The following is a 24,404-nucleotide window of genomic DNA, read 5'->3' as shown; positions in this document are numbered from 1 at the left end:
AAATAGTCCTCTGTGATATCATGTATTCATAGCTTAAATGAATAAAGTATAACTGAATCAATCGAGTACTAGATGTTCAGGCTTGCTTTTTTTTTTTTTTTACTATTAAATAAACAAACCTACAAAGAAGATCTTTTAGCTAAATCTTTGTGCATATCTATGATTATTTCTTCAGGCCAAATTGCCAGAAGTTGGGATGGGTTCATGGGTCAAAAGAATATCCCTGGCTAGACTTAAGTTTTGTGTCTCCACCACTGTTCACTGTTGCTTCTACCACTCTGGTGATACCTATCCCAGGTTTCTTGATTTTTTTTTTATGCTATGCCCAGACACACACTTCTGGAGCTACAGAAATTGTGAGTACCTTAGGGCTCATATATGTTTTTAAAGGCTTTGTTTAACTTCATGCTAATGTACTTTGCAAACTGATTTCCCTGGGGAGGTCATGGCTCATTCATGCAAAAGAATTTGAAGTACTTCCAAGGGCAATCCAGGCAGCTGTATTTAAATTTAGAGTTACTAGCACAGTGTCTGACTTATAATATGTGCTCTATAAATGCTTTCAAATGACACTGATTTCAGTCAACACTTGTGAAAGCCCAGGATTTGGGTGGGCAAGCAAAGAACCTGGTGATGAAGAAAGAGATAGAGAAAAGCATACGAGGAAGCAAAGACAAAGAAAAGTGCAGAGGGTGAGATGTGATGGTGGGACATCACAGATGAGATAGCTCAGATTTTTTGTGTCTGTCATGTGCCTAGTGTTATGGTAGGTGCTTCATAGATATTACTTGTTTAATACAACAACAACTGCCTCAAGGTCACATCTCAGTAAGTGCCCGAACTTAGATTACAACCCATGTCCTGTCTGATTCAAAGCTCATATGATTTTAACTAAGAATGAACCACTTCATAGTCCTTGGCCATTACCACATCCTGCAGTGAATTTAGTGATGCGATTGATAACTTTAAGCTTTGAATTAGTGGGAGAGAGAAATGGTGACTGAATCTGGCCTCTGTCTCTCTCTGCATTCTCACCGATCGTCATTTACCCTTGTGAAGCATTCTGTCTAACCTGGCTAACCACTATGCTGGCTCATCTATTGCTTTCTTTATTCAGGGATTTATTATTAATTTTTGTTATTGTTGTTAGTAACTACTACTTATCAATCCTACTGTGTAATTTATCAGATACATTTCTCAGAAATTTATTTTTCAGAACATTTTGAAATATATAATATCATCCTAGTTCAGCGGATGGGAAAACTGAGGCTCAGGTTAAATAAATGCCTAAGGTTAAACAAATTTGGAATTCAAACATAGGAGACGCTTTGTTTCAAATATCATTTTCCCCTCCTCTTTGCACATTAATCAATGTGTTTTCTTCAAGCTCAATTGAAATTTTACTTCCTCTGTGGACCTTCCTGGTCACAGTAACCTCAAGAATTTTCTCTCTTTCTCCCCAGACCTTTATTGACTACTTATTATGTCACCAGCTATTGTGCTATGTGTCAAGGGTGTGAATATATATAAAGTAGTGTATTTCTGTGGTTGAAAATCATGCCTATGGAAGTCCATGTTACTAAAGAGGATGATAGGGTTGAAGTGACAAAGACCAGAGTTCTAGATTCATTAGAGAAGGGGCAAATACTTTGGGAGGTAAAATGATGCAAGTGATTTTGCCTGGTATTGTGGAACAGTCCAGAGAATCATCAAACATGATTTTGTCCTTGAGATAATAATTTCCATAGAGATACCAGCATAAGACATAATATTGGAAATGATAAAAGAGTTTTTAACCAAATGCTAAGTAGGACAGTATAGACCATGATTAGGGGTTCACAAAAGTGAGAAATCATTGGGGTTCATGGAAGGCTTCATGAGGAGGTGGGGCTTGTCTTGAATCTTAAAGGATGGGAGGAGGATAGAACAAAGGACTGGGAGTTGAAAACTGTTTTCATCCTAGTTTCGTTATTAACTCGATTTCCTCATCCATAAATGAAAGGTTTTCACTAGGTAATCTCACGGGTTTGTTTCTGATTTTTCACTGACTTTGATCATAGAGACTATTCCAGGCTGAGACACAGCATGCTAAAAACAAAAAAACAAAAAAACACTTGTAAAACGGAATCACTTGACCTGTACTGGATGCATCATTATGTTACATTATCACAAAATCTCTCTTAAGTAAACAAGCTAGAATTTAGAATCAGCCAGCGAAGTGTACAGTTGCTTCTCATTAAACAGAAGTCATGGCAAACAAAGTACATTTTTATGAAGATATTTTGGTTAACCTTGGTGCAGACTCAAAGGTGCTTATAAATTGCATGGTGTTTATTAGTTCCTGCATAACCTTCCAAATATTCGTCATTGACAAGAAATCATAGCTTTAAGTGGTTTGACATATAAAATAATGAATCCAGTTGTGCAGCTACCCATGAAAGTTGATTTCATTACTGCATAGTTGAACATTACCATGTTCTTTATTTGAAAATTAAGGAGTGAAAAAAAAAGAGAAAATTAAGGAGTGTTGTATAACCATTATTGCCCATCTCCATTCTGTCTCCTACATAAGCTAGGATGTATCCTAAAAGTTGATGGTACAGTAAGTGAGTGAGTGTGTCTGTGTGTGTGTGTGAGATGGTGTGCACAAGCATTTCTCAGAGGTGTGACATTTCATTCTCCATCCTCCAAGATTTTGCTGCCTAGTGAGGTGGGTGTATAGTAACCACACTCCAGCTGACTCCAGCAGGTTTCTTTTTGGCTCTGCCTTAACTCTTGCCCTTTGGAGAAGAGTGGTTTTCCTTTCACCTCAACTGTATAAGGACACCCAAGAGATCCTTATATCCATGACTGGCACAGCTTCCCAAAAATAACATCCACGGGGAAAGTGGCCACATTTCTTCACATCTTCAGAAGCAACAAGGAGCTATGCTGGGCATTGCTTCATCACCTTTAATGGTCAACCGCTGCCTAATTTAATAAGGAAATATTGACATCTGGGTTGGGCATGATCCAGATGTCGGAGGTTTTAAACCCTTGGAACAGAAGGACGTAAGGCAAATGAAGATGTCAGCACACTGGATTTCTAGGGCAGACACAGCCTAAGGGACTTCCTACTGCGTTGCTGATGTTGGAATAAGTGTTCAGTGAGATAACCATTCCCTGCCCTGCAGGCTGCGGTACAGCAAGGGACTTTCCTCTCCAGCCTCCAGGAGACAAGCTTGGAGGAACACTTCTGGCTTCTTTTCTCTTTTTCCTCTTTCACTCTTCCCATTGACCCATCTCATGGGCAAATTTGGAAGAAAGAGGCAGGCATATGTGGCATTGGGCCTTCTGGACTCTTCTCTTCCTCTGATCTGCTTCTGGAGAAGGTGCAGTCCAGTCAGGGCTGTGCATATTGAACTGCTGCCTTGGTGGGTAAGGTCTGCAGTTGTTCGGGGTTCTGATAATTGGGGAGGTAAGTCTGTCTACTATCCGGGCAATGGCTTCGTGATGAACCACGTAATTGTTAAACTGACATCACTGATTCGTTTTTAAGTTTAAAGCATTGCTGACCCTAAATTAAGAACAAGTGAATATGATGATTCTTGCTATTTTTATTTTTATGGCCACACCTGTGGTATATGGAATTTCCCAGGCTGGGGTCGAATCAGACCTGCAGCTGCAGCTGCAGCCTGTGCCTCAGCCATGGCACCACTGGGTCTGAGCTGCATCTACAACCTATGGGGCAACGCTGGATTCTTTCTTCCTCCCTCCCTTCCTTCCTTCTTTCCTTTCTTTCTCTTTTTTTCTTTTTTGTCTTTTTAGGGCCACACCCATCGCATATGGAGGTTCCCAGGCTAGGGGTTGGATCTGAGCTGCAGCCACTGGCTACACCACGGCCACAGCAACACCAGATCCGAGCCATATATGTCACCTACACCACAGCTCAGGGCAACGCCGATCCTTACCCCACTGAGCAAGGCCAGGGATTGAACTTGTGTACTCATGGATACCAGTCATGTTCCTTTTCCATGACAGGAACTCCAGTGCTGGATTCTTAACCCACTGAGCAAATCCAGGAATCGAACCCGCATCTGCACAGACACAATGTCTGATCCTTAACCCACTGAGCCACAATGGGAACTCCAGAATATAAATATTTTTAAGGCTTCAGGAGGGCAAATAACTCATTCTCTTCCCATTCAGATAGATGATCCAAATGCAAGATGTCTAATAAAGGGGAGCGGAGAACACGGCTTTAGATCTGTAGCCCTAAGAGCTTGTTAATCCCTCCTCCTCACCCCACTTCCTATTAGGTATATTTATGGGCTAGAAGAGTTATTTTTAGGTTTATAATGGGAAAAAGTTAAAATGTTAATAGTTCCTTCATTCACTCATCCTTTTATTCAATAAAAGGTACCTACTATGTGCCAGGCCCTGTTCCAGACACTGATGAAGGAACCAGTCCCCCATAAGCAATATGTCTCACGTTTTAGAATTTCAAAGATCTCGACTAATAAGGCCTTTAACCTTATACTCTGCTGTACAAGCACTGTGACTGCCCCCATCTCTTACTGGTTCTACATGTTTTATTGGGCAAATACTGTAACCTCTTTCAAACTCAGGTTATTAGTTCTCCTAATAGATTTTTTGAAATGTGCTCACTTGTGACTGTGTGATTCACCTTCTCCTTGCCTCCTGATGTTTTCTCTCATCTTCCCTCCTGAAGGTCCATCCTGAAGATTCTCCTGACCACAGGCAAATCTTGGAGGGGTTCATATACACAGGGGCACCTGCGATTTCACTGCGTAAAGACCTGAGGTGGGGAGAGGTGGCTTCCAGCTGGAGAACCCTCTCTTCCTTTCCTGCAGGGCAGTGCTAACCAATCACAAGAGCTTGTTTGAAAATTCTGGGAATTTAGAAACAGTTCTGGGAAGATAGCAGTGAGTAAAAGAGATATGGCTCCTGAACTGTGGGCTTTTACACATTCTTATAAAGAAAACAGGTAATAAAATTCATTTTTAAATATTGAGTAGCATTATGAAGAAAACAAAACAGCTGTGTGTGTGTGTGTATACCTATATGTATAATTTTTTTCTTGCTTTTTAGGGCTGTACCTGCAGCATATGAAAGTTCCCAGGCTAGGAGTCGAATTGGAGCTACAGCTGCCAGCCTACACCCTAGCCACAGCAACGCCAGATCCTTAACCCATTGAGTGAGGACAGGGATTGAACCCACGTCCTCATGGATGCTAGTTGGGTTCATTTCCTCTGCACCATAACAGGAACTCCCAGGGCCATTTTTCTGATTCACCTTCAGTGAATCTCCTTAAATTATTCATTTAAAATGTCATCACTGATGTTTTGCTCTTCAAGTATAGAAAAGAATGGTTGAGTGATTTGGGCCAGAGTAATGATTGTTTTTCACATGGCTGTAAAGGAGCTATTTAGAACGTGGAATGTCCACCTATGTATGAACAGCTTCGGGTTTGTGGATACCACACCTAAGTGCATGAGTTCTTGTTACTGCATCTCAACAGGTAGAATCTTCTTATTGAAATAAGCCAGGGTTTCCTCAATTAATCAGCACAAACACTTCTATGCTTTATTCCTCCCAATTAGAGATGACGAAAGAAAAGCAGTGTGGGTTATCAATCAGCTTAGATTCCAATACAAGGGTTTAAGAAGGGATTCACTGGGAAAAGATTTGTGAGGGCCACTTAAACAGAAGTTGAAATCCATGTGTTAATAACACACATTATTGTTACCACTAACTGCCCCTAATTGGAATAAACGTCCTTCATTAGAAAATATTTCTTGCATATATTATTTAATTCTAAAAAGTACCAAATAGTTTTCATTTGGGAAAAGGCTTAAAATTTGATTTTGTAATCATTGGACTATAATGGGAAAAAAGTTCCCAACTACACATGAATTCTGAGGTTACACCTGTTTGGTTTTACAATCATTTCATTAGTTGCCTTGTTATTTTAAAAGTCATGTAAGTGTCTGAGTTGTGCTAGACTCTGTGAGAGGCATTGGAACACCAAAGTCGGAAATACAGTGTCTGCATTCAAGTTCTGCTTTTTTTTCTTTATAGCATTTATTATTACCTGGCACTCTGTGTGTGTCTGTGTGTGTGATATAGTTGTGTGTTTGTGATGGTCATTGTCCGCCTCTTTCATTCAAATGTAGGCTTTTGTGTGATTTATTGCCAACTGTATCCCCAATGGTTAGGGGGGATTCACATAGTATAAACTCATTAAATAATCGATAAATTAAGAAAATAGCTAAGCATAAGGTGCAGTAGAGGGATAGCAGAGGAGCACCAAATCAGCCTGAGGAATGAGGAGACAGATCAGTTAAGAGGTGGATCCTGGACTTCCTGTTGTGGTGCAGTGGACACGAATCCGACTAGGAACCATGAGGTTGCGGGTTTGATCCCTGGCCTCGCTCAGTGAGTTAAGGATCCAGTGTTGCAGTGAGCTGTGGTGTAGGGTGCAGACATGGCTCAGATCTGGTGTTGCTGTGGCTGTGGTGTAGGTCGGCAGCTGTAGCTCCGATTAGACCCCTAGTCTATGGACCCCTAGTCCATATGCTGCAAGTGCGGCCCTAAAAAGAAAAAGACAGACAGACAGACAGACACACACACACACACAAAATAAATAAAAAAAAAATGGGTGGGGAGAGGAAGGAGAAGTGAGGTAGAAGAGGAAAGCAGAATGAGAACGCACTGGGCTCTGGATCCCACGTTAAGGAGTCTGGATATATACTTTAGGCAAAGGGTCTGGATGGGTTGTGGTGGATGTGTGTTGATTAGACCTGTTTCATTCCAATCCACCTTCCTCCAACAACACTTCCTTGACATTCACTTGTTGAATGTGGTGCCCGACTGCACTCTCCAGGCTCTAGGGACAGACATACAATCTAGACCTGGGCACATAGGGTTTTCCATCTTCCTGGTCAAGGGAACTGATTTCTGAGTCATGAGACTATGACTCAAGCTGGTCCCCAAAGACTTTATCCAGGATTTTTTTTTCTATTTTATGGCTGCACCCATATGCAGTTCGGCATATGGAAATTCTTGGATTAGGGACTAAATCCGAGCCAAAGCTGTGAACTGTGCTGCAGCTGTGGTAATGCTGGATCCTTTAACCCTCTGTGCTGTGCTGGAGATTGAACCTGTGTCTCTGCAGTGACCCAAGCCACTGCAATTGGATTCTTAACTCACCATGCTACAATGGTAACTCCTTTAAGACTTTTTTTTTTTGGAACTCATGAGTATAAGAAAGTAATTTTGTGTTGGGGTTGAAGAACTTTGACACTATAAACCTTGGAGTTTAGGGACCACCATGAGAGTAGGTCTACTGAAAATAAAGTGAACATAAAGGAAAGCAGAATTAAGAGATGAAGGGATATGCTTTCTGATGACATTGTTGGAACATCTGGATTTCGCCACATGTGAAATCAGAACCTTTGCTGTTCAGTTGTGTGGGCCAAAAGATTCCCCTCCCCCCTCTTTTTCTTAAGCTGTTGGAATTTTTTAAACTTGTAAGTTAGATTTCTCTCTCATTCACAAAAGAATCCTAGCTGTTTAGATATAGAAGAAATTAGAGGCTAGATGCCAGAAGGAAAATGAGGGGTGGGGGTGGGATATTGAGATTGATTTTGGGTTCCTGGAAAATTAGACTGTTAGGCTACTGAAAACTCTGGAGATTAGCTAAATTAAACCAAGACTAGAGAACAAACCATGGACCAAGCCAGAAGTGGACAGGGGTTTGAGGGCTAAAGAAGTTCAAGAACTTTTAGTGCAGGTTATCATTAGAAATCAAAAGCCCTGCCTGAATTTCTCCAGAATCCAAGATGCTAAGTCAGAATGCTTAGTTTAATTAAAGGCCAAGGGCAAGGCAGTGATATGGGGCTATTTATCTTTTTTTTTTTTTTTTCTTTTTAGGGTCTTATTTGAGGCATATGGAGGTTCCCAGGCTAGGGGTCTAATTGGAACTGTAGCTGCTTGCTTACACCACAGCCACAGCAATGCAGGATCTGAGCCACATCTTCGACCTACACCATAGCTTACAGCAGCACCAGATCTTTAACCCACTGAGCTAGGCCAGGGATCAAACCCGCAACCTCATAGTTTCTAGTCAGATTCGTTCCACCACGGGAACTCCTGTTTATCTTTATGAAGCCTATTTTCACACGCATTTTGTATCCTGTAATTAATCAAATACAGAACTGATTTACATTTAGAAAGTTGTCTGAAAGTGTAGATGATTCACCATAGAGAATAGGAATGGGAGGAAAGAAACCAGATCACAGGATCAGCTTCTGGTTCTGAAGGGAAAAATTCTGTTTCTTGACTTGTCAAGTTGGGGTTCCAACTTTACCTTGGGCATGACTCTTCAGCAGATGCCACCAGTGTCCCCCATGACTTAGAATGATCTTGAATCAGTCTCTGATCATAGACCACCCATGCAACCATTCCATCTTAGGTGGTTCTCTTTGCAAATGGGCAGGCATTGTGGTCAGCAGATACAACCATCGATGTTCCAGCTTAGTATAAAAGTGGCCTAGATGTAGCTTACTTACAGCCTGGCTGTACTAAGAAATCTATCTTTCAAAACTCTAAATACCATCTCTAGTTTTAAATGATGCCTGAGGGGTTTATGAATCTACAGTCTTTATCACCTTGGAGGTTGAAACTCTCCTAATGTCTGGATTGAGCATCTGTACTCATATAAAAAGATGCTTCAGTGCAGCGGTGGAAATATAAATCAAGACAAAGCAAGCACTTCTGAAGCTTCAGTACAGATCCCCCTTGACAGGACTGCCCAGCCAGGGCCATCACAATAATATGTGATAAATGGTCAATGCCACCTTATGCTCTAGGCTGGTATTAGGCATCCCTCAGAAAAAAAGTGTCTGGAACCAGAACCTGTATGTCATCTGAATTCGACTGTTTATAAGCATCAAAAATGAAAGGGAGGGATCATCCAACCATTATATTAAAGAAAAAAATCTAATATTTTCTGTTTTTAAAATATAACCAGGGGCTACCATTTTAAAATACCACACAGGTTGCACTATTAACTTCACTGCTGGAGATGATGCACAGAACAGATGAAGTAATATACTTGTTTTGTTATTGTCACATTGCCTGAGCCCTTGGTTTTGGAAGAGGATAAGGAAGTTAGGAACGGGAAAACTTATGCAGCTACAGGGATGATTATAAATTCCTTGTAAGTTATTATTCCATCTAAACAGAAAGATGTTTATAAAATCTCATCCACAACACTTCTTGGAAGATTATATGTATCTGATGTTATATCATTGTGACTCAATAGCAGAGGCTGATAGAAAGTAAGCTTGAGAAAATGTCAAAAATCAAAGTGATAGAAACTATAAGTCTGGGGAAGAAGCTAAAATTGGACTATGGATGGCCCCCTTTTCTTACTTATGAATAGATAAGAATTTACTAATCCACTGCAGTGTAACATCCAGTATGTTGTGTGGTAGCTAAGACCCCATCTTGAGTGGAAAACGCCTTTCTAGCAGTCATTCATTCAAAACAAGCTTCTTTGGAATTATCTCACTTCTAGCCACCGAGGAAAGAACAATAAACGTAATAGACAAGGACCCTGGTGCCTATCCTTGGGAAGCTTGGAGTCTAACAGAGAGAGGTTACAAAAATAATTACGCAGACAAAAACATACTCAATACTGTGGTCACTCCTAAGGTGGAAAAGCCCAGGATGCCATGAGAACAAATTACAAGGGTACCAAGTATAAACCAACAGTGCATCTGTCCATTACGGCATCCCTGAGGTAGTGGTATTTTTAGTAAGAACAGCAGCAATGGAAAAAGTGAGAGGATGCCAACATGACCTTCAATGTTACTAATTCTTTCTTCTGTTGTATAAAATCTGATACTAATCCATCTAATAAAATTTTTCAATTTTATGATTTCCACTGGTTCTTTTATATAGTTTTCAAGTCCTATTCTGATACATCCCATCTATTCATATAGTAATCTCTTTCTATGGCTTTTATTTTAAACTTTTAATTTTTGTTTTGGCCATACCCGTGGCATGGAGAAGTTTGGGGGCCAGAGATGAAACCCATGCCACAGCAGCGACCTGAGCCACAGTGGTGATAACTGCTGGATCCTTAACCTGCTGGGCCACCAGGGAACTCTTAACTTTAAAATTTGAAATTATTGTGGATTTCTAGAAAGTTGCATAGACAGCACAGAGGGATTCCAGGTACTCTTCTCCCAGTTTCCCCCATTGATTATATCTTACTTAACTATTTTACAATATCAAAACCAGGAACTGATATTGGTATAAAATGTGTATAGTTTTATGTACTTTTACTACATGTTAGATTCATGTAACCACCACTTCAATCAAGATACAAAACTATTCTTCCACTGCAAAGATTTCCCTCGAGCTACCCTGTTATGATCAGTCCCATCCATCTTCCCCTCCCCACCACGGTCAGAAGTTCTGGCAACCACTAATCTGTTCTTCATCTCTATAATTGTGTTATTTCAGGAGTATTATCTAAATGGAATCAGACAATATGTAATCTTTTAAGACTGGCTGTGTTCACTTGGCATAATGCCCTTGAGATTCATCCAAGTTGTTGCCTGTATCAATGGTCCTTTACTTTTTATTGGTCTGGTACTCCACAGTGTGAAGGTATAATAGTTTAAGCATTCACCTAGTATAGGATATTTGGCTATTTCCTATGAACTTCTAAACATATTAATTATAGTTCTTATTATTAATTATAGCCCTTATCTTTTAACCCAACATATGAGGTTTTGGCAGGTCTGTTTTATTGACTAAATTTCTTTCTCTTGATTGTGGGCAGTTTTTTCCTATTTCTTCTCATGTCTAGGAATTTCTTATTATTGTACTAGACATGTTGATAAGGCACTATAGAGACTGGATTTTGTTATCTTCCCTGACAAATCTTGGGTTTTGTTTTAAAAGACAGTTAAATTCCTAATAGATCCCCTAGTGTAGAGATTTGGTTTTATGTATTGTTAGGGTGAGTCTATTTTAGTTTTTCCCTTAAGTCGAGGGGGAATCTCTTAAACTTGTGACTTAGTATTTACTCCTAAGGTATGATCCTTTTGGGATTTTATTGGAAAGCTAATTAATATATTTACCTGTTTGTCCTAAATAGTTGGATTCAAACTCCAAATCCTAACTTCCATGTGGTGGATAACAGCTGAAATATCTCTATATCCCCCCCCCACCCAGTCTTTCAGCTGTTTTTGTTTTGTTTTGTTTTGTTTTTTTCCTTCTGGATTTCTTGGCATTTTATCTATACATTTGTAATTTGGAGATCAACTAAAGATTCATGGGAAGTTTATATTTAGATTTTTGAGTTTCTCCTGTGACTCGCTTCTTGCTAAAATTTCCAGGAACTCTGGAAGTATCAAACTGCATGCTCTGTTGTATTAGATCAATAAAACTGCAATTTTCTTTGCTGATGTTTTGCTGTTCAACACCCCTGCCCCAGACTGAGGCATGGCCTTGGGGGAAAAGCTGTATAAACACTGATTTCACCCAGTGGAGTTTCCTTTGTTAGAGGGCTAATTCTCTTCTGATTTTTGCTTGTTTTCAGTTACTCTCCCATATCAAGTAGATTTTTAAAAATTTTGCTCAAGGTTTATAACTTTTAATCTATAAGAGGGTTAGTTTGATAGAAACTACTTTGCCATCTCTTAACATGATCTGTTTTTGAATTTTGGCATACATTTGTCTACTTATGTTTCTGTGAAAACCATTTGTGGCATTCCTAGTCTAGCTTTCCACAGATCAAAATGCATCTTTATTTTCTTTAAGTGTTTTGTCTCCTGACAATGGAGGGAGTTTCTTTCTTACTGGAATTCAACTTTAAAAAGTTCATTCATTTGAATACAAGTTTCCTGATTTGAGATCCAATTAAGTACTTATTATGTTCTAGGTATTGTTCCAAATACAAGACTTAAAAAAATAAGGAAACTCTTTTAGTCCTTCACTAACTGAGAGATAGGTATACTATAGTAAACTCCATTTTATGGATGATGATATTGAGAGTAGAGGTTAGATAAGGAGTTACATGGGTTGATATGCCTGAAGTTCTAAAGCCAGTCAGTGGCAGAGCTGGGAATTAAACCCAGGCAGCTTGATTCCAGTCTGTGGTTGTAACCACTGTGCTATAGTGTCCCACTACCACTTAGGAGTAAGAGCGTGTTCACTTTAGATCAATCATCTATTTATTAAGTAGATCTGGAATTATTCTTTTGCATAGACTTTCATAACTACATACTTTAAGATAAAGAATAATGGACTTGGGGTTGAACTGCAGGCCCAAGTATGTTATTAATCTATGTAAACTTCAACCTAACATCTTCAATCCTCAGTTTTCAAACATGAAGATGAAGGGTGGTTTGAGCCTTATTAAAGATAAACTGATATTTCATCATTTTTTTTTCTGTTATGAGACCTCTAAGCACCATGCTGTTGCTCAATTTCCAAAGGTTGCTAGGAATATTTAATGTATTACCTGGACTTTATTCATCTCCAGTTTATTCTTCTCATTAGCGCTTTGGTCTTGTTTGCCAGCTCCCTTTTTCTGAGGGCCTTTCCCAAAGAAGATGTAATTTACAAAGGCATATTCCAGCAGAGCCAGGAACACAAACACAAAGCAGCCCATCAGGTAAATATCAATCGCCTTGACATAAGGGATCTTTGGCAGGGTCTCCCTGAGATGAGTGCTGATGGTCGTCATTGTCAGCACCGTGGTGATTCCTAGGAAACAGAAAGACACAACTTACCTGAAGGCACTGGTTAAGTCCCCTTTTCATTTTTTTTTTTTTTTTTTGCTTTTTAGGGCTGCACCCACAGCATATGGAGGTTCCCAGGCTAGGAGTCGAAATGGAGCTACAGCTGCTGGTCTGCACCACAGCCACAGCAACGCCAGACCTACACTACAGCTTATGGCCACACCAGATCGAACCAGCAATCTCATGATTCCTAGTCGGATTTGTTTTCACTGCGCCGCAATAGGAACACCGAGTCCCCTTTTTTAAGACTGAGAGGGCTGATGCCATTCTCTTGTTGGTGCCCCAGAATGATGGCAGTAATGCAATAAACCACAGGGCAAAAAGGGCACATCATTTAAAGGAAAAGTTGCAGGTCCCTGTGTAGTCCATGAGTGAGCCATAAAATAGGATGCTCTGGGAGTGCTGGGTTGAAAACTGTTTTTTGATAAAAAATAATGCATAAGGGAAAAAGAAAAAGGGGGAGTTCCCACTGTGGCTCAGCGGAAACAAACCTACTAGGAACCATGAGGTTGCTGGTTGAATCCCTGGCCTCGCTCAGTGGGCTAGGGATACGGTGTTGCCATGAGCTGTGGTGTATGTCACAGATGTGGCTCGGATCCTGCATGGCTATGCTGTGGTGTAGGGCCGCAGCTGTAGCTCTGTTTAACCCCTAGCCTGGGTTTGGCCCTAAAAATCAAAAAAAAAAAAAAAAGAAAGAAAGGAAGGAAGGAAGGAAGGAAGAAGGAAGGAAAGAAGGAAAGAAAGAAGGAAGGAAGGAAGGAAAGAAGGAAAGAAAGAAAAAGAAGGAAGGAAGGAAGGAAGGAAGAAAGAAAAGAAAAAGAAAGAAAGAAAGAAAGAAAGAAAGAAAGAAAGAAAGAAAGAAAGAAAGAAAGAAAGAAAGAAAGAAAGAAAAAGAAAGAAAGGATGGAAATATCAGATTCTCATCAATATGCTCATCGCGTAGCATATGTTCCTCATTCTGCTACTTGTCACCTCCTTCTTCCTTCTTCCAGCATCTCTGTCATGCCCCTCCTAGAGCTGTCCTTGTAATACTCATCTCCACAGCAGCCACTACTGAACTGAAAGGTGGTGACTAGTTTGAAGAGACCTATTTTATTGCATGAATCTGTAATACACCCAGGTCACAGGATTAGTATTGCTTTTTAAAATTATAATGTATTATTCACAGTGAGTCAACACCAAAAGAAGAAAATTCATTAAGTATCTGGCAAATGTATTTTTAAATATAATATATTCTATTACTTTTTTCCCCCAAATATTGCCTCTAGTTTGTTGATTCCAGAGGCTAGAATGAATTAGTTTCCTGAAATTGGAAAAGATTTCCTTAAAATTCAACTTACTGAAGAAAAATAAGATTATAATCTTTATTTTTTATTTTAAAAATTTTTCGTCTTTTGTCTTTTTAGGGCTGCACTCTCGGCACATGGCGTTTCCCAGGCTAGGGGTCTAATTGGAGCTGTAGCTGCTGGCCCACACCAGAGCCACAGCAATGCCAGATCCTGCCGCATCTGCAGTCTACACCACAGCTCATGGCAACGCCAGATCCTCAACCCACTGAGCGAGGGTAGGGTCGCATGGTTCCTAGTCGGACTCGTTTCCGCTGCACCATGAGGGGAACTACTAAGACTATAATCTTTAAAGGAAGATTCTGCTTTGTCCACTTAGTTAAAATAATGTTTGTGTGTCTGTATAATATTTTGTGTTGATGGTGGTGATGATGAAATGATAGTTGGGAAAAATAAGAATTGACACTAATATCTAATACTAAACTGTGCTTCAGTACTAATATTACACATTTGTATGGTGTTTTTACAATTTTAAACACTTACAGCTATGAATTATAAGGCTGTCATAACAGCCCACTGAGTGTAATAGGGCAAGTATATTATTCCCACTTTATAGCTGAGTAAACAGAAACTCTGAGATTAGTTATTCACCTGGCTAGGGATAAAAAAAACAAGGAGGCAGTTAGCAAAGGCATTTAAAATAAAGGCAGAGAGAGATGAAAAAGTAAATCCTAAAACTTGATGGGGTCTTTAAAAATGGGAAATGGGAAATGGATATTAAAGGTAAAGAAAAACTGGCAAAGGGAATGAAAGTTCAAAAATGAAAAGGGAAGAAAATAGTTTAGCCTTCATTGCCATGCAGAGAATTCTGTTTAGACTCCCTGATTTGACTTTTCAACTTTAGGAGAACAGATAATGTAGGAAGTCAGAACTACCACATGAAAAATTAAAATGGTTTGGATCAATGATGAATTTAAATATCTGGACTGATATTGAAATGCCATCATGAGTTGTCCTATTTATTTATTTGAATAAAAATTTAAATTTCAGGAGTTCCTGTTGTGGCTCAGCAGAAACAAACCTGACTAGTATCCATGAGGATTTGGGTTTGATCCCTGGCCCCTCTCAGTCGGTTAAGGATCTGGCATTGCCGCAAGCTGTGGTGTAGATCACAGATGTAGCTCAGATCTGGCATCGCTGTGGCTGTGGCATAGGCCAGCAGCTGTAGCTCTGATTTAACTCCTAGCCTGGGAACTATTTGGGGCCCTTAAATTTTTTTTTTTAAATTGCCCCTAATGTAGCTCTACCTAGTGTCTTGTCTTTCTAGGGCCGCACCCATGGCATATGGGGAGTTCCCAGGCTAGGTCTAATCAGAGCTATAGCTGCTGGTCTGCACCAGAGCCACAGCAACTCGGGATCCAAGCTGCATCTGCCACCTGCACCACAGCTCATGGCAACGCCAGATCCTTAACCCACTGAGCAAGGTCAGGGATCTGACCCACAACCTCATGGTTCCTAGTCAGATTAGTTAACCACTGAGCCATGATGGGAACTCCACTACCTAGTGTCTTGTACAGAAACAATTAATTTAAAATTCTATACAATGGAATATTACTCAGCCCTAAAAAAGAATGAAACAATGCCATTTGCAGCAACATGGATGGACCTAGAGATTATCATACAAGGTGAAGTTAGATGTGGAAGAAAAACATCATATGATATCATTTATATGTAGAATCTGAAAAAAAAGACAAATGAACTTATTTGCAAAACAGAAACGGACTCACAGACTTTGAAAACAAACTTATGGTTACCAAAGGAGACAAGAGCTGGAGGGAGGGATGGACTGGGGATTTGGGATTGGTATATGCACAGTGAAGTATATGGAATGATTAGCCAACAGAGACCTGCTGTATAGCACAGAGAACTCTACCCAATTCTGAGATAATCTACATGGGAAAATAATGTGAAAATGAATAGATGTTTGTATATGGATAACTGAATCACTTTGTTGTACAGCAATAATTATCACATTATAAATCAACTATATTTAAATAAAACTTTAAAACATGAAACAAAATTCACTAATTTCACTTCTGCTTCTACTCTTTGGCTCAATTTCTTTAATCAAGAAGGGCTATTAAGTAAATGCCTTTTTTCACTTAGATAAAGTTTTTAAATACTTTAGCTTTTATATTTCAAAGAACAGGTTTAGTCAGTGTCTTTATATGTTGACATTTCTAATCAAATATCATTAGCTTTGAGGATAGAAGTGTAAAGAGAACCACAGTTCAGGACCTTGATATTTCTTATTCTCAGCTGTGGGCATTGTCCAATGTGTTTCTTTAGCCATAGCAGTTACACATTTTCACATTCAAATAATATGTGCAGATACATATGTATGATATGATAAACTGTCTATTTTTCTTAGTCTTATAATGTTCAAGGGTTAATAATGGGCTGCTTTATGTACTCAACCAATAGAAATGAGCTGTGGAGATGACAATTAGTCTAGGGGTAAAAGGGTCTGCTGATCATCTAATCCAGTTCCATAGTCTCAGAGGAAAAGAGATGTATACGTTAGCTTAGTCATAAATGCTGCTGCTCTTTTTTATGTATGTGTATGGGGGTGTGTGTTTGTGAGTGTGAATAAGCTCCAGAAAGTGATAACGGAACTAGCCCTGAGATCAAATAATGAGGCAGACCCACACACACCCAGATTCATCAAACAGACCTTATATATTCTAACTTGCCAAGGAATCCTTTAAAGTCTCAAATAGAGCCTTTTAGCTTGCAGCAGTTACTCAATCATGGCAAGATTAATTCTGAATTTTGTTCCCCTGGGAAGGAAACCATTTTTATTCTGTCCTGCTCACAGATCATTAATATAGCTGATAAATTGTCCGTGCCTTATTCAAGTGCAGGGAGCTCCACTTAAAGGAGACTCAGATAGATATGATTTAACTGTAGTTAATACTTGAAAGATAGTATTGACATAGCTTGATAATGGTCACAAAGTTTAGCTGGCTCCAAATCGATTTGACAAAAACGCAGTAATGTTCTCCACAATAAAAAGCAGGAACCAAAGAAGAAATCACAAAGTTAGTAAAAATTAGTGTGATGAGAGTTTTAAAATATGCTTTAAGAAGAACTTACATAGTGTTGAATGTACTCCAAGGTTTTTTTTTTTTAATTTTGGTAAAATGATAAAAAGACATTATGTTGTAAAACATTCACCCGTAAGTGCTTACACTTAGATGTTTTATTATCCAGCACTGTAATGATAATCTCATTCTTTGGCCCTTGCCTGTAATTCTTATCATTGGTTGGTGTTTGAAATTAAATCCCACCAGCTCTGTAGTTCTGGCAATGAATTACCTAGTGCAACTCTGGCTGCAGATGCATCGTAATTGATCCAAAAAGACACCCAGGATAGAATCGTAATCAGTGTGGAGGGCATGTAGGTTTGCAAAATGAAGTAACCAATGTTTCTCTTTAGACGAAAACTTAGTGACAGTCTCGGATATGCTCCTGAGTGGAAAAAAAAGTGAAAGAAAAACAAAATCAGATTGCCATTTGGTTAGAGCCATCTCCTTTCTCAGCGCCCCTAGTTCATTTTGGGGAAATGGCCTCACCTGTTGTGAACTCCACCTTCTTGGACACCATCTTGTAGTCAACAATTGAAAACTGAGGAAGCTCAATTTTATTAACTCCCGTTACGGCTCCCTCTCCTCCATTCCAGTAAAACTCAATGTCATCAGTGGTATAGCCATCTGAAACCAAGAAACAGCACAGTTAAGTAGAGTTCAGTTGGCCTAGAAACTCATTTTGAAGACAGTCTGGGATCTGGAGAGAAACTTCCCAGCAATTGATGATCAGAGGAGTTTGTTTTAAATCAGGATGACCTAAGAGGTCCATGTTGAGTGCTATGTCTTTTTTTAATCCTTCTTTCCTTTCTTCCTTCCTCCTTCCCTCCCTCTCTTTCTTTGTTTCTTGGGCTGCCCCTGTGGCATATGGAAGTTCCAAGGCTAGGGGTCGAATGGCCTGCTGTAGCCCACACCACAAGCCGCAGCAACTCAGGATCTGAGCCATGTCTGCGATGTGCACCACAGCTCACAGCAACACCAGATCCTTAACCCACTGAGTGAGGCCAGGTATCGAACCTGAGTCCTCATGGATACTAGTCAGATTCATTACCGCTGAGCCACGACAGGAACTCTCTTGAGTGCTATTTCTTTTCTTTAATTTTTTTTTTTGTCTTTTTGCTATTTCTTGGGCCGCACCCATGGTATATGGAAGTTCCCAGGCTAGGGGTCCGATCGGAACTGTAGCCACCGGCCTACACCAGAGCCACAGCAACGCGGGATCCGAGCCGCATCTGCAACCTACACCACAGCTCACAGCAACGCCGGATCGTTAACCCACTGAGCAAGGGCAGGGACCGAACCCGCAACCTCATGGTTCCTAGTCGGATTCGTTAACCAATGCGCCACGACGGGAACTCCTTGAGTGCTATTTCTGATGGCTTGGCTGTGGCCGCATTGAGAGATGGGTACACCTGGCTTTAGTGAACATAAGCTCTGTGATCATTTGATGAAATGTGCCATCACCACTGTATATTTATTCTCATTGTGTCCATCAGTGGGCACTCTTCAGTTAGGTCTGGGGATGCCTAGATTCTAGGTACCTGGGCATAGATTTTGACTATGCATTATTAACAACAAGTATAGTAACTGAGCACATATTTTTTAAAAGGGAAACAGAAAAGGTAAAGGGGTAGAGTATAATGGAAAACCAAGTTGGTACCTACTCAATGAGCAAGACATTAAAAAAAATATGCATTTCTTTTAGAAAATTAGTCATTTCTATTTATATCCTTTGATTACAGCTAATATATAGGTGAGATTTTTTGAAACAGTAAGTTTGGAAACTATATGAACTTTTGATGATTTTTTTTTCTTTTTACAGCCATTCCTGCAGCATATGGAAATTCCCAGGCTAGGGATCAAATTGGGAGCTGTAGCTGCTGTCCTACGCCACTACCATGGCAACACCGAACCTGAACGTATGCTACAGGTTGTGGCAATGCCAAATCCTTAACTCACTGAATGAGGGCAGAGATCAGACCTGCATCCTCACAGACCTTATGTCAGGTTTTTAACATGCTGAGTCACAATGGGAACTCTGATTATTTTTACATCTTAATATTTAAGAATGAGTTTTAATTAAGGAGAACGTGTAGAGGATTGTAGATCGTGGTAGAAGGGTCTATCCTGGGATCCATTCCCCCTTCCATTTCTGCTCCCATTTGCCAGGGGTCTAGCTGGATTATGGTCATATATTAGGGAAGCTTGCATAAAAACAATGCATTGATATGTCTCAATATCTAAAAATCATTTAAAGCATATAGAAGTGATTTGTATCTTTCTATCTGCTAGGGATGAAGATCTTTCTAAGTGTCTTTTCTTTTTTCTTTTAATCCCTTTATTTTCAGCCTGTGTTCCTACCTTCAAGCTCTGCATTCCTGTCCCCCATCCCGAAGACCTGCTGTTATACCCTCTTCAGAGGATAAGACGCAGTCTTTGTGGGGTGGAGGTGTGGGTCAAGGGATCTGGAGATATAACCATTTCTTAGAGTCTCTTTTCCTGTTTATAGCCCCACCTTTATCTCTACTTGCAAAAGTACTCAGGCAATTCCTGAGCTTTTTGGTGGGGAGGGGTCTGTGGTATAAGTATGTTTACCTTCTAAGTTTACTTTCTATTTACATTCGCCTCAAATAAGAAAGCAGCGTATCTTTTCCCATTAGAATTACTAGGGCTTGTGTTTCAAAAGTAACCACATAATGTGGTAGACATTTTGCTGCCCTACTCTTGATTAAAACCAGAGACTGTTTTTCAAGAGATAAATAAAAAAATAATATATTTAAAATCTAAAATTTGAATTCCAAGTGCCAAGGGATCACCATCAGAATACTATTGAAAGAATGTAAGAAATATTATTTTTCCTTTTTTTTTTTTGAGGGGAAATAAAACTCTTAACTTGATTGCTTTAAACATTTGTAACTTCTCTCCAAAAAGCTTTTTTTTTTTTTTTTTTGCATTCTCAGCCCTGAACTCATTGAACTCACAATTGTTTTATATTTGTTATTTTGCCACTCTATAGAGGTTATTATTGACTATAATGTTAAAATTTGTATTTTATTTCTCTTTAAACTATTGTCTTTTAGTCCAAGAATCTGCCCCTTCTTCAAAGGGTCGTCTTTCCTATTCAGTAACCCATTTTACAATGAGCCAAGTGTAGCGTAGAAATAATAGAAAGTAGTTATTTCTAGATATAATCTTCAGTGTCTGAGAGGCTGTGAGACCCTCTTCACCCAGTGGATTTAGAGCAACTTACATGAAACTAATTGGAAAATTGGGGATTTATACCAAATTTGGGTATGGCTCTGTAAGACTGTAGTTCTTAACATCTCCTTAAGAATCTGATAAAACCTTCTGAACTCAAGAGAAGACAAGCCACAGACTGGGGGAAAATATATGCAAAAGACAATTTGATAAAGGACTGTTATCCACCATATACAAGGAGATCTTAAAACTTGACAGTAAGAAAACAAAAAAAAACCTGATTAAAAATTGGCCAAAAATCTTAACAGACATCTCACCAAAGGAGATATACAGATGACAAATAACCATATGAAAAGATACTTCTCATTATATGCTGTAGGAGAAATGCAAATTAAAAGATTAATGTCATACAACTACACAGCTATCGGAATGGTCAAAATCTGGAATACTGACAGCACCAAATGTCAGAGAGGAGGTGGAGCAGCAAGTTGCACTCACTTTTTTTTGGCTGCACTCAAAACATGCAGAAGTTCCCAGGCCAGGGATCAAACCCATGCCACAGCAGTGACCAGAGCCACAGCAGTGACCATACCTTATTCTTAACCTGCTGTGCTACCAGGGAACTCCAAGAACTCTTATTCATTGCTGGTGGGAATGCAAAATGGTGCACCAACTTTGGAAAAGAGTTTAGCAATTTCTTACAAAACTAAACATACTCTTATCATATGATCTAGAAATCATGTGCCTTAGTTTTTACCCAAGGAACTGATCATTTATGTCCACACAAAAACTACATACAGATGATTACAGCAGCTTTATTCATAACTGCCAAAACTTGGGAGCAATCAGGATGTTCTCCGGTCCTTTAATACTACGGCACACATGGGCAATTGTATGTTAGTGCTAAGGAGAAATGAGATATCAAGCCATGAAAAGATAGGGAGGAAACTTAAATGCATAGTACTAAGTGAAAGAAATCAACCTGAGAAGGCTACATGCTGTATGATTTCAACTATGTGACATTTCTGGAAAAGGCAAAATTATGGAGACAGAAAGATCAGTGGTTGCCATGGTTGGGAGTAGGGGGGGATGAATGGACAGAGCAAAGAAGATCTTTAGAGAGCAATGAAAACACTCTGTATGATACATTAGTGGCAGATACATGTCATTATGCATTTGTCTAAACCCACAGAATGGACAACACGAAGAGTGAAACCTAAAGTAAAACTATGGGCTCTGGGTGATGATGTGTCCATGTTGGCTCATCAGTTGTAATAAATGGATCACTTTGTTGGGGGATGTTAATAACAGGGGATGACATCCACGAGTGGGGGTCAGGAGGTAAGGGTTATATCTACCTTCCCTCAATTTTGCTATGAACCTAAAACTGCCTTAAAACAAATTCTTAAAAGAACTTCTGGAAAACCTCCACAGAAAAATATACGTATAATACATAATAAAATTATTTGACATATTGAAGGGCTCATAATATGAGGTAATCCTCATATCATTCCTGAACTTTAAGGGTAAAATAATCATTTTACAATCTTCCAGATAGAAAGTACAAGGTGTTCTCACAGGAAAAAGCATCAGACTTCTGATGTGCAGCTCTAGACTGGAAAGGATTATAAAATAACAATACAGAACATGTAGAGTGAAGGCAAAAGGGCAGCAGCTTAGAGATTCAAGAGTCTCATTCTCAGGCAAAATACCACTTCTTTCCAGAGAAGATGTGTAAAGATCAGAGAATGGATCACCCAGGGACCTGTTTGAGGACACTATTCTGCGGAAGATTCCAGTCAAATGAATTAGGATGGATAACTAGGACATCATCATGGAAAGTGCTTTGGAACAGGGACTGTAAAAAAAAAAAAATCATAAGACTACTGTGCTCAGGTCTCTGCAAACAAATTTGAAAATTCAAATGAAATGGATAATTTTCTGATAAGAAAACCATTTGCTCAAGCCCAATGCAGGAAAGATAGAAGATCAAAATAGCATGATGTCACCCCCTACAAACAAACATCAGACTCAAACATTTAAGAAATTACTCTGTTTCCTCCTTAAACAGTTCCAAAGTATAGACTAAGAATCAAAATTTCCAAATTATTTTCATAAATGAAGTAGAACATTAGTGAACAAAATCCAGCAGTACATAAAATAACAATGCATAACTAGTGGGGTTTATTTTAAGAGTGCAAATGGCTCAATATTAGAAAATCTAGTAATACACTTCATATATTAACAGATCTAAGGAGAAAAAAAGCATATGTGATTATTTACACAGGTGCTAAAAAGGCATTTGACAAGATTTAATAGCCAACCTATTGGTTTTTTTAATAAACAACATCACTCAGTAAATATAAATAGATGGGTACTTTCTTAACATGGTGAGATATAGCTATCTCAGTTTCAAAGCCAGCATCATGCCTATTGTGGAAATGGTAGAATATTCCCATGAAAGTTAGAAACAAGACAGGGGTGTCTATTACCACTGCTATTACTTTTAACATTGTTCTGGAAATACTAACCGATGCATTAAACAAGAGAAGGAAATTTGCATTATAAAGTTGGAAAACTGCTGGTTAAACTATTAAGGTTTGCTAATTATACAACTGTATCTCCAGTAAACCCCAAAGAATTAAGTGAATGACTTTTGCGAACAAATAGAATTTGGTATGGTTATGGAGTACATAATTACTATACAGAAATAGATAGCTTTCGTATATAAAAACAATTTATAACATATAACAGAAGAAAAGACCTCTTTGAAAATGGAGACAAGAAGTATCTAGTAATAAACTTAATCAGAAACAGGTAAGACATATGAAGCAAACTTTGAAACACTTTTGAAAGGCAAAAAAGAGGCTTTGAACAAATAAAAGGACACACCATGTTTTGAATAGGAAGAGTCAACCTCATAAGTCCATTTACAGCTTAATGTGATTACCTATTAATACCAACGGGCTTTTTGTTTTGGCTAGACAAAGTGATTTTAAAGTTAAACAAATCACAAAATCCAGGGCAACTCTAAAAAATAAGACTCCTTACCAAGCTTAACTCCACAACCAGGCACTAACCTGTGTGTATGAATTATTCATTCAATGAGTAGGTATGTACTGAGTGCTGACTCGTGCTGGGGGTGGAAAGATGCTGTGGTATGGTGCTGAATTAGGCTGACATGGCGCCTGCCCTCTTGGAGCTTCATATAAAATGTTACAGAGTTCGCCACAAAATTCCTTTCTAAATCCTTCTGTGGCAGGTACTGTGTGGATCGGCTTTCTTTAGCATGTATTTTAATCTTCAGGAAAGCTAAAAACTACATTTCCCAGAGTCCTTTGCAACAAGGTAGTAGATAAGGTTTAGGTACCATTATTAAATGAAGTCTTGTGATGTCAAAGGTAATATCTGAGGCACTCATTTTGCTGGTGCAGCTCTTACAGTCAGATGGCTCTGGAACCAGGAATTCTGGTTTTAGCTTTCTATGATCCTGACTCAATATGATGGCAGGAGTGACCTGATTACTGCTTCCTGACCATGGTGAAGCTCTCAGTGCCCTTGGAGGACCGGTGTGCAGTGTGGTGTTGGGAGTCATTTCTAGTTGCCCAGCCTGTAGCCTACTAGGGCAGCCTCTTATTTTTCTAAGCACCTTCTTTTATTTAATCTTTGCTGAAGCTAGCCAAATGGGCTTCTGTTATCTGCAACAGAATCTGGATTGATGCACTCTCTTTCTCTTCTAGGAAAGAATTATTTGCTCCAGATTTGGGATTACCAGAGCTTTCCATTAAAACCTATGTTGTGGCTTGGGCTAGTCATTCATTTGCTATTCCTGTGCCTGATTTCCTGCTTTCTGTGCTTTGTTCTGTAGCCCTGGGGTGGAGCTCCCACTCTCTCTGGCTTTCTGTTAGATGCTGCCCTTAGGAAAAAGGGGCTGAAGGTTAGAAGGTACA

The 24,404-nt window shown here is 39.3% G+C and overlaps 1 protein-coding gene across 1 annotated transcript in view; it reads right to left on the bottom strand.

Moving 5' to 3' along the window:
• GABRB1 (gamma-aminobutyric acid type A receptor subunit beta1) overlaps nt 1–24,404 on the bottom strand; it is a 374,777-nt gene that overhangs the window by 1,242 nt on the left and 349,131 nt on the right. Inside the window, 3 exon segments of the mRNA XM_047799271.1 lie at nt 12,545–12,789; nt 17,489–17,641; nt 17,746–17,883. Of these exon segments, the coding sequence (XP_047655227.1) occupies nt 12,545–12,789; nt 17,489–17,641; nt 17,746–17,883 (536 nt within the window).

Source organism: Phacochoerus africanus, chromosome 10, assembly GCF_016906955.1.
Source record: "Phacochoerus africanus isolate WHEZ1 chromosome 10, ROS_Pafr_v1, whole genome shotgun sequence".
Lineage (NCBI taxonomy): Eukaryota > Metazoa > Chordata > Mammalia > Artiodactyla > Suidae > Phacochoerus > Phacochoerus africanus.
Note: the sequence above shows the minus strand (reverse complement) of the source record. Positions and strands in the feature narration are given on the sequence as shown.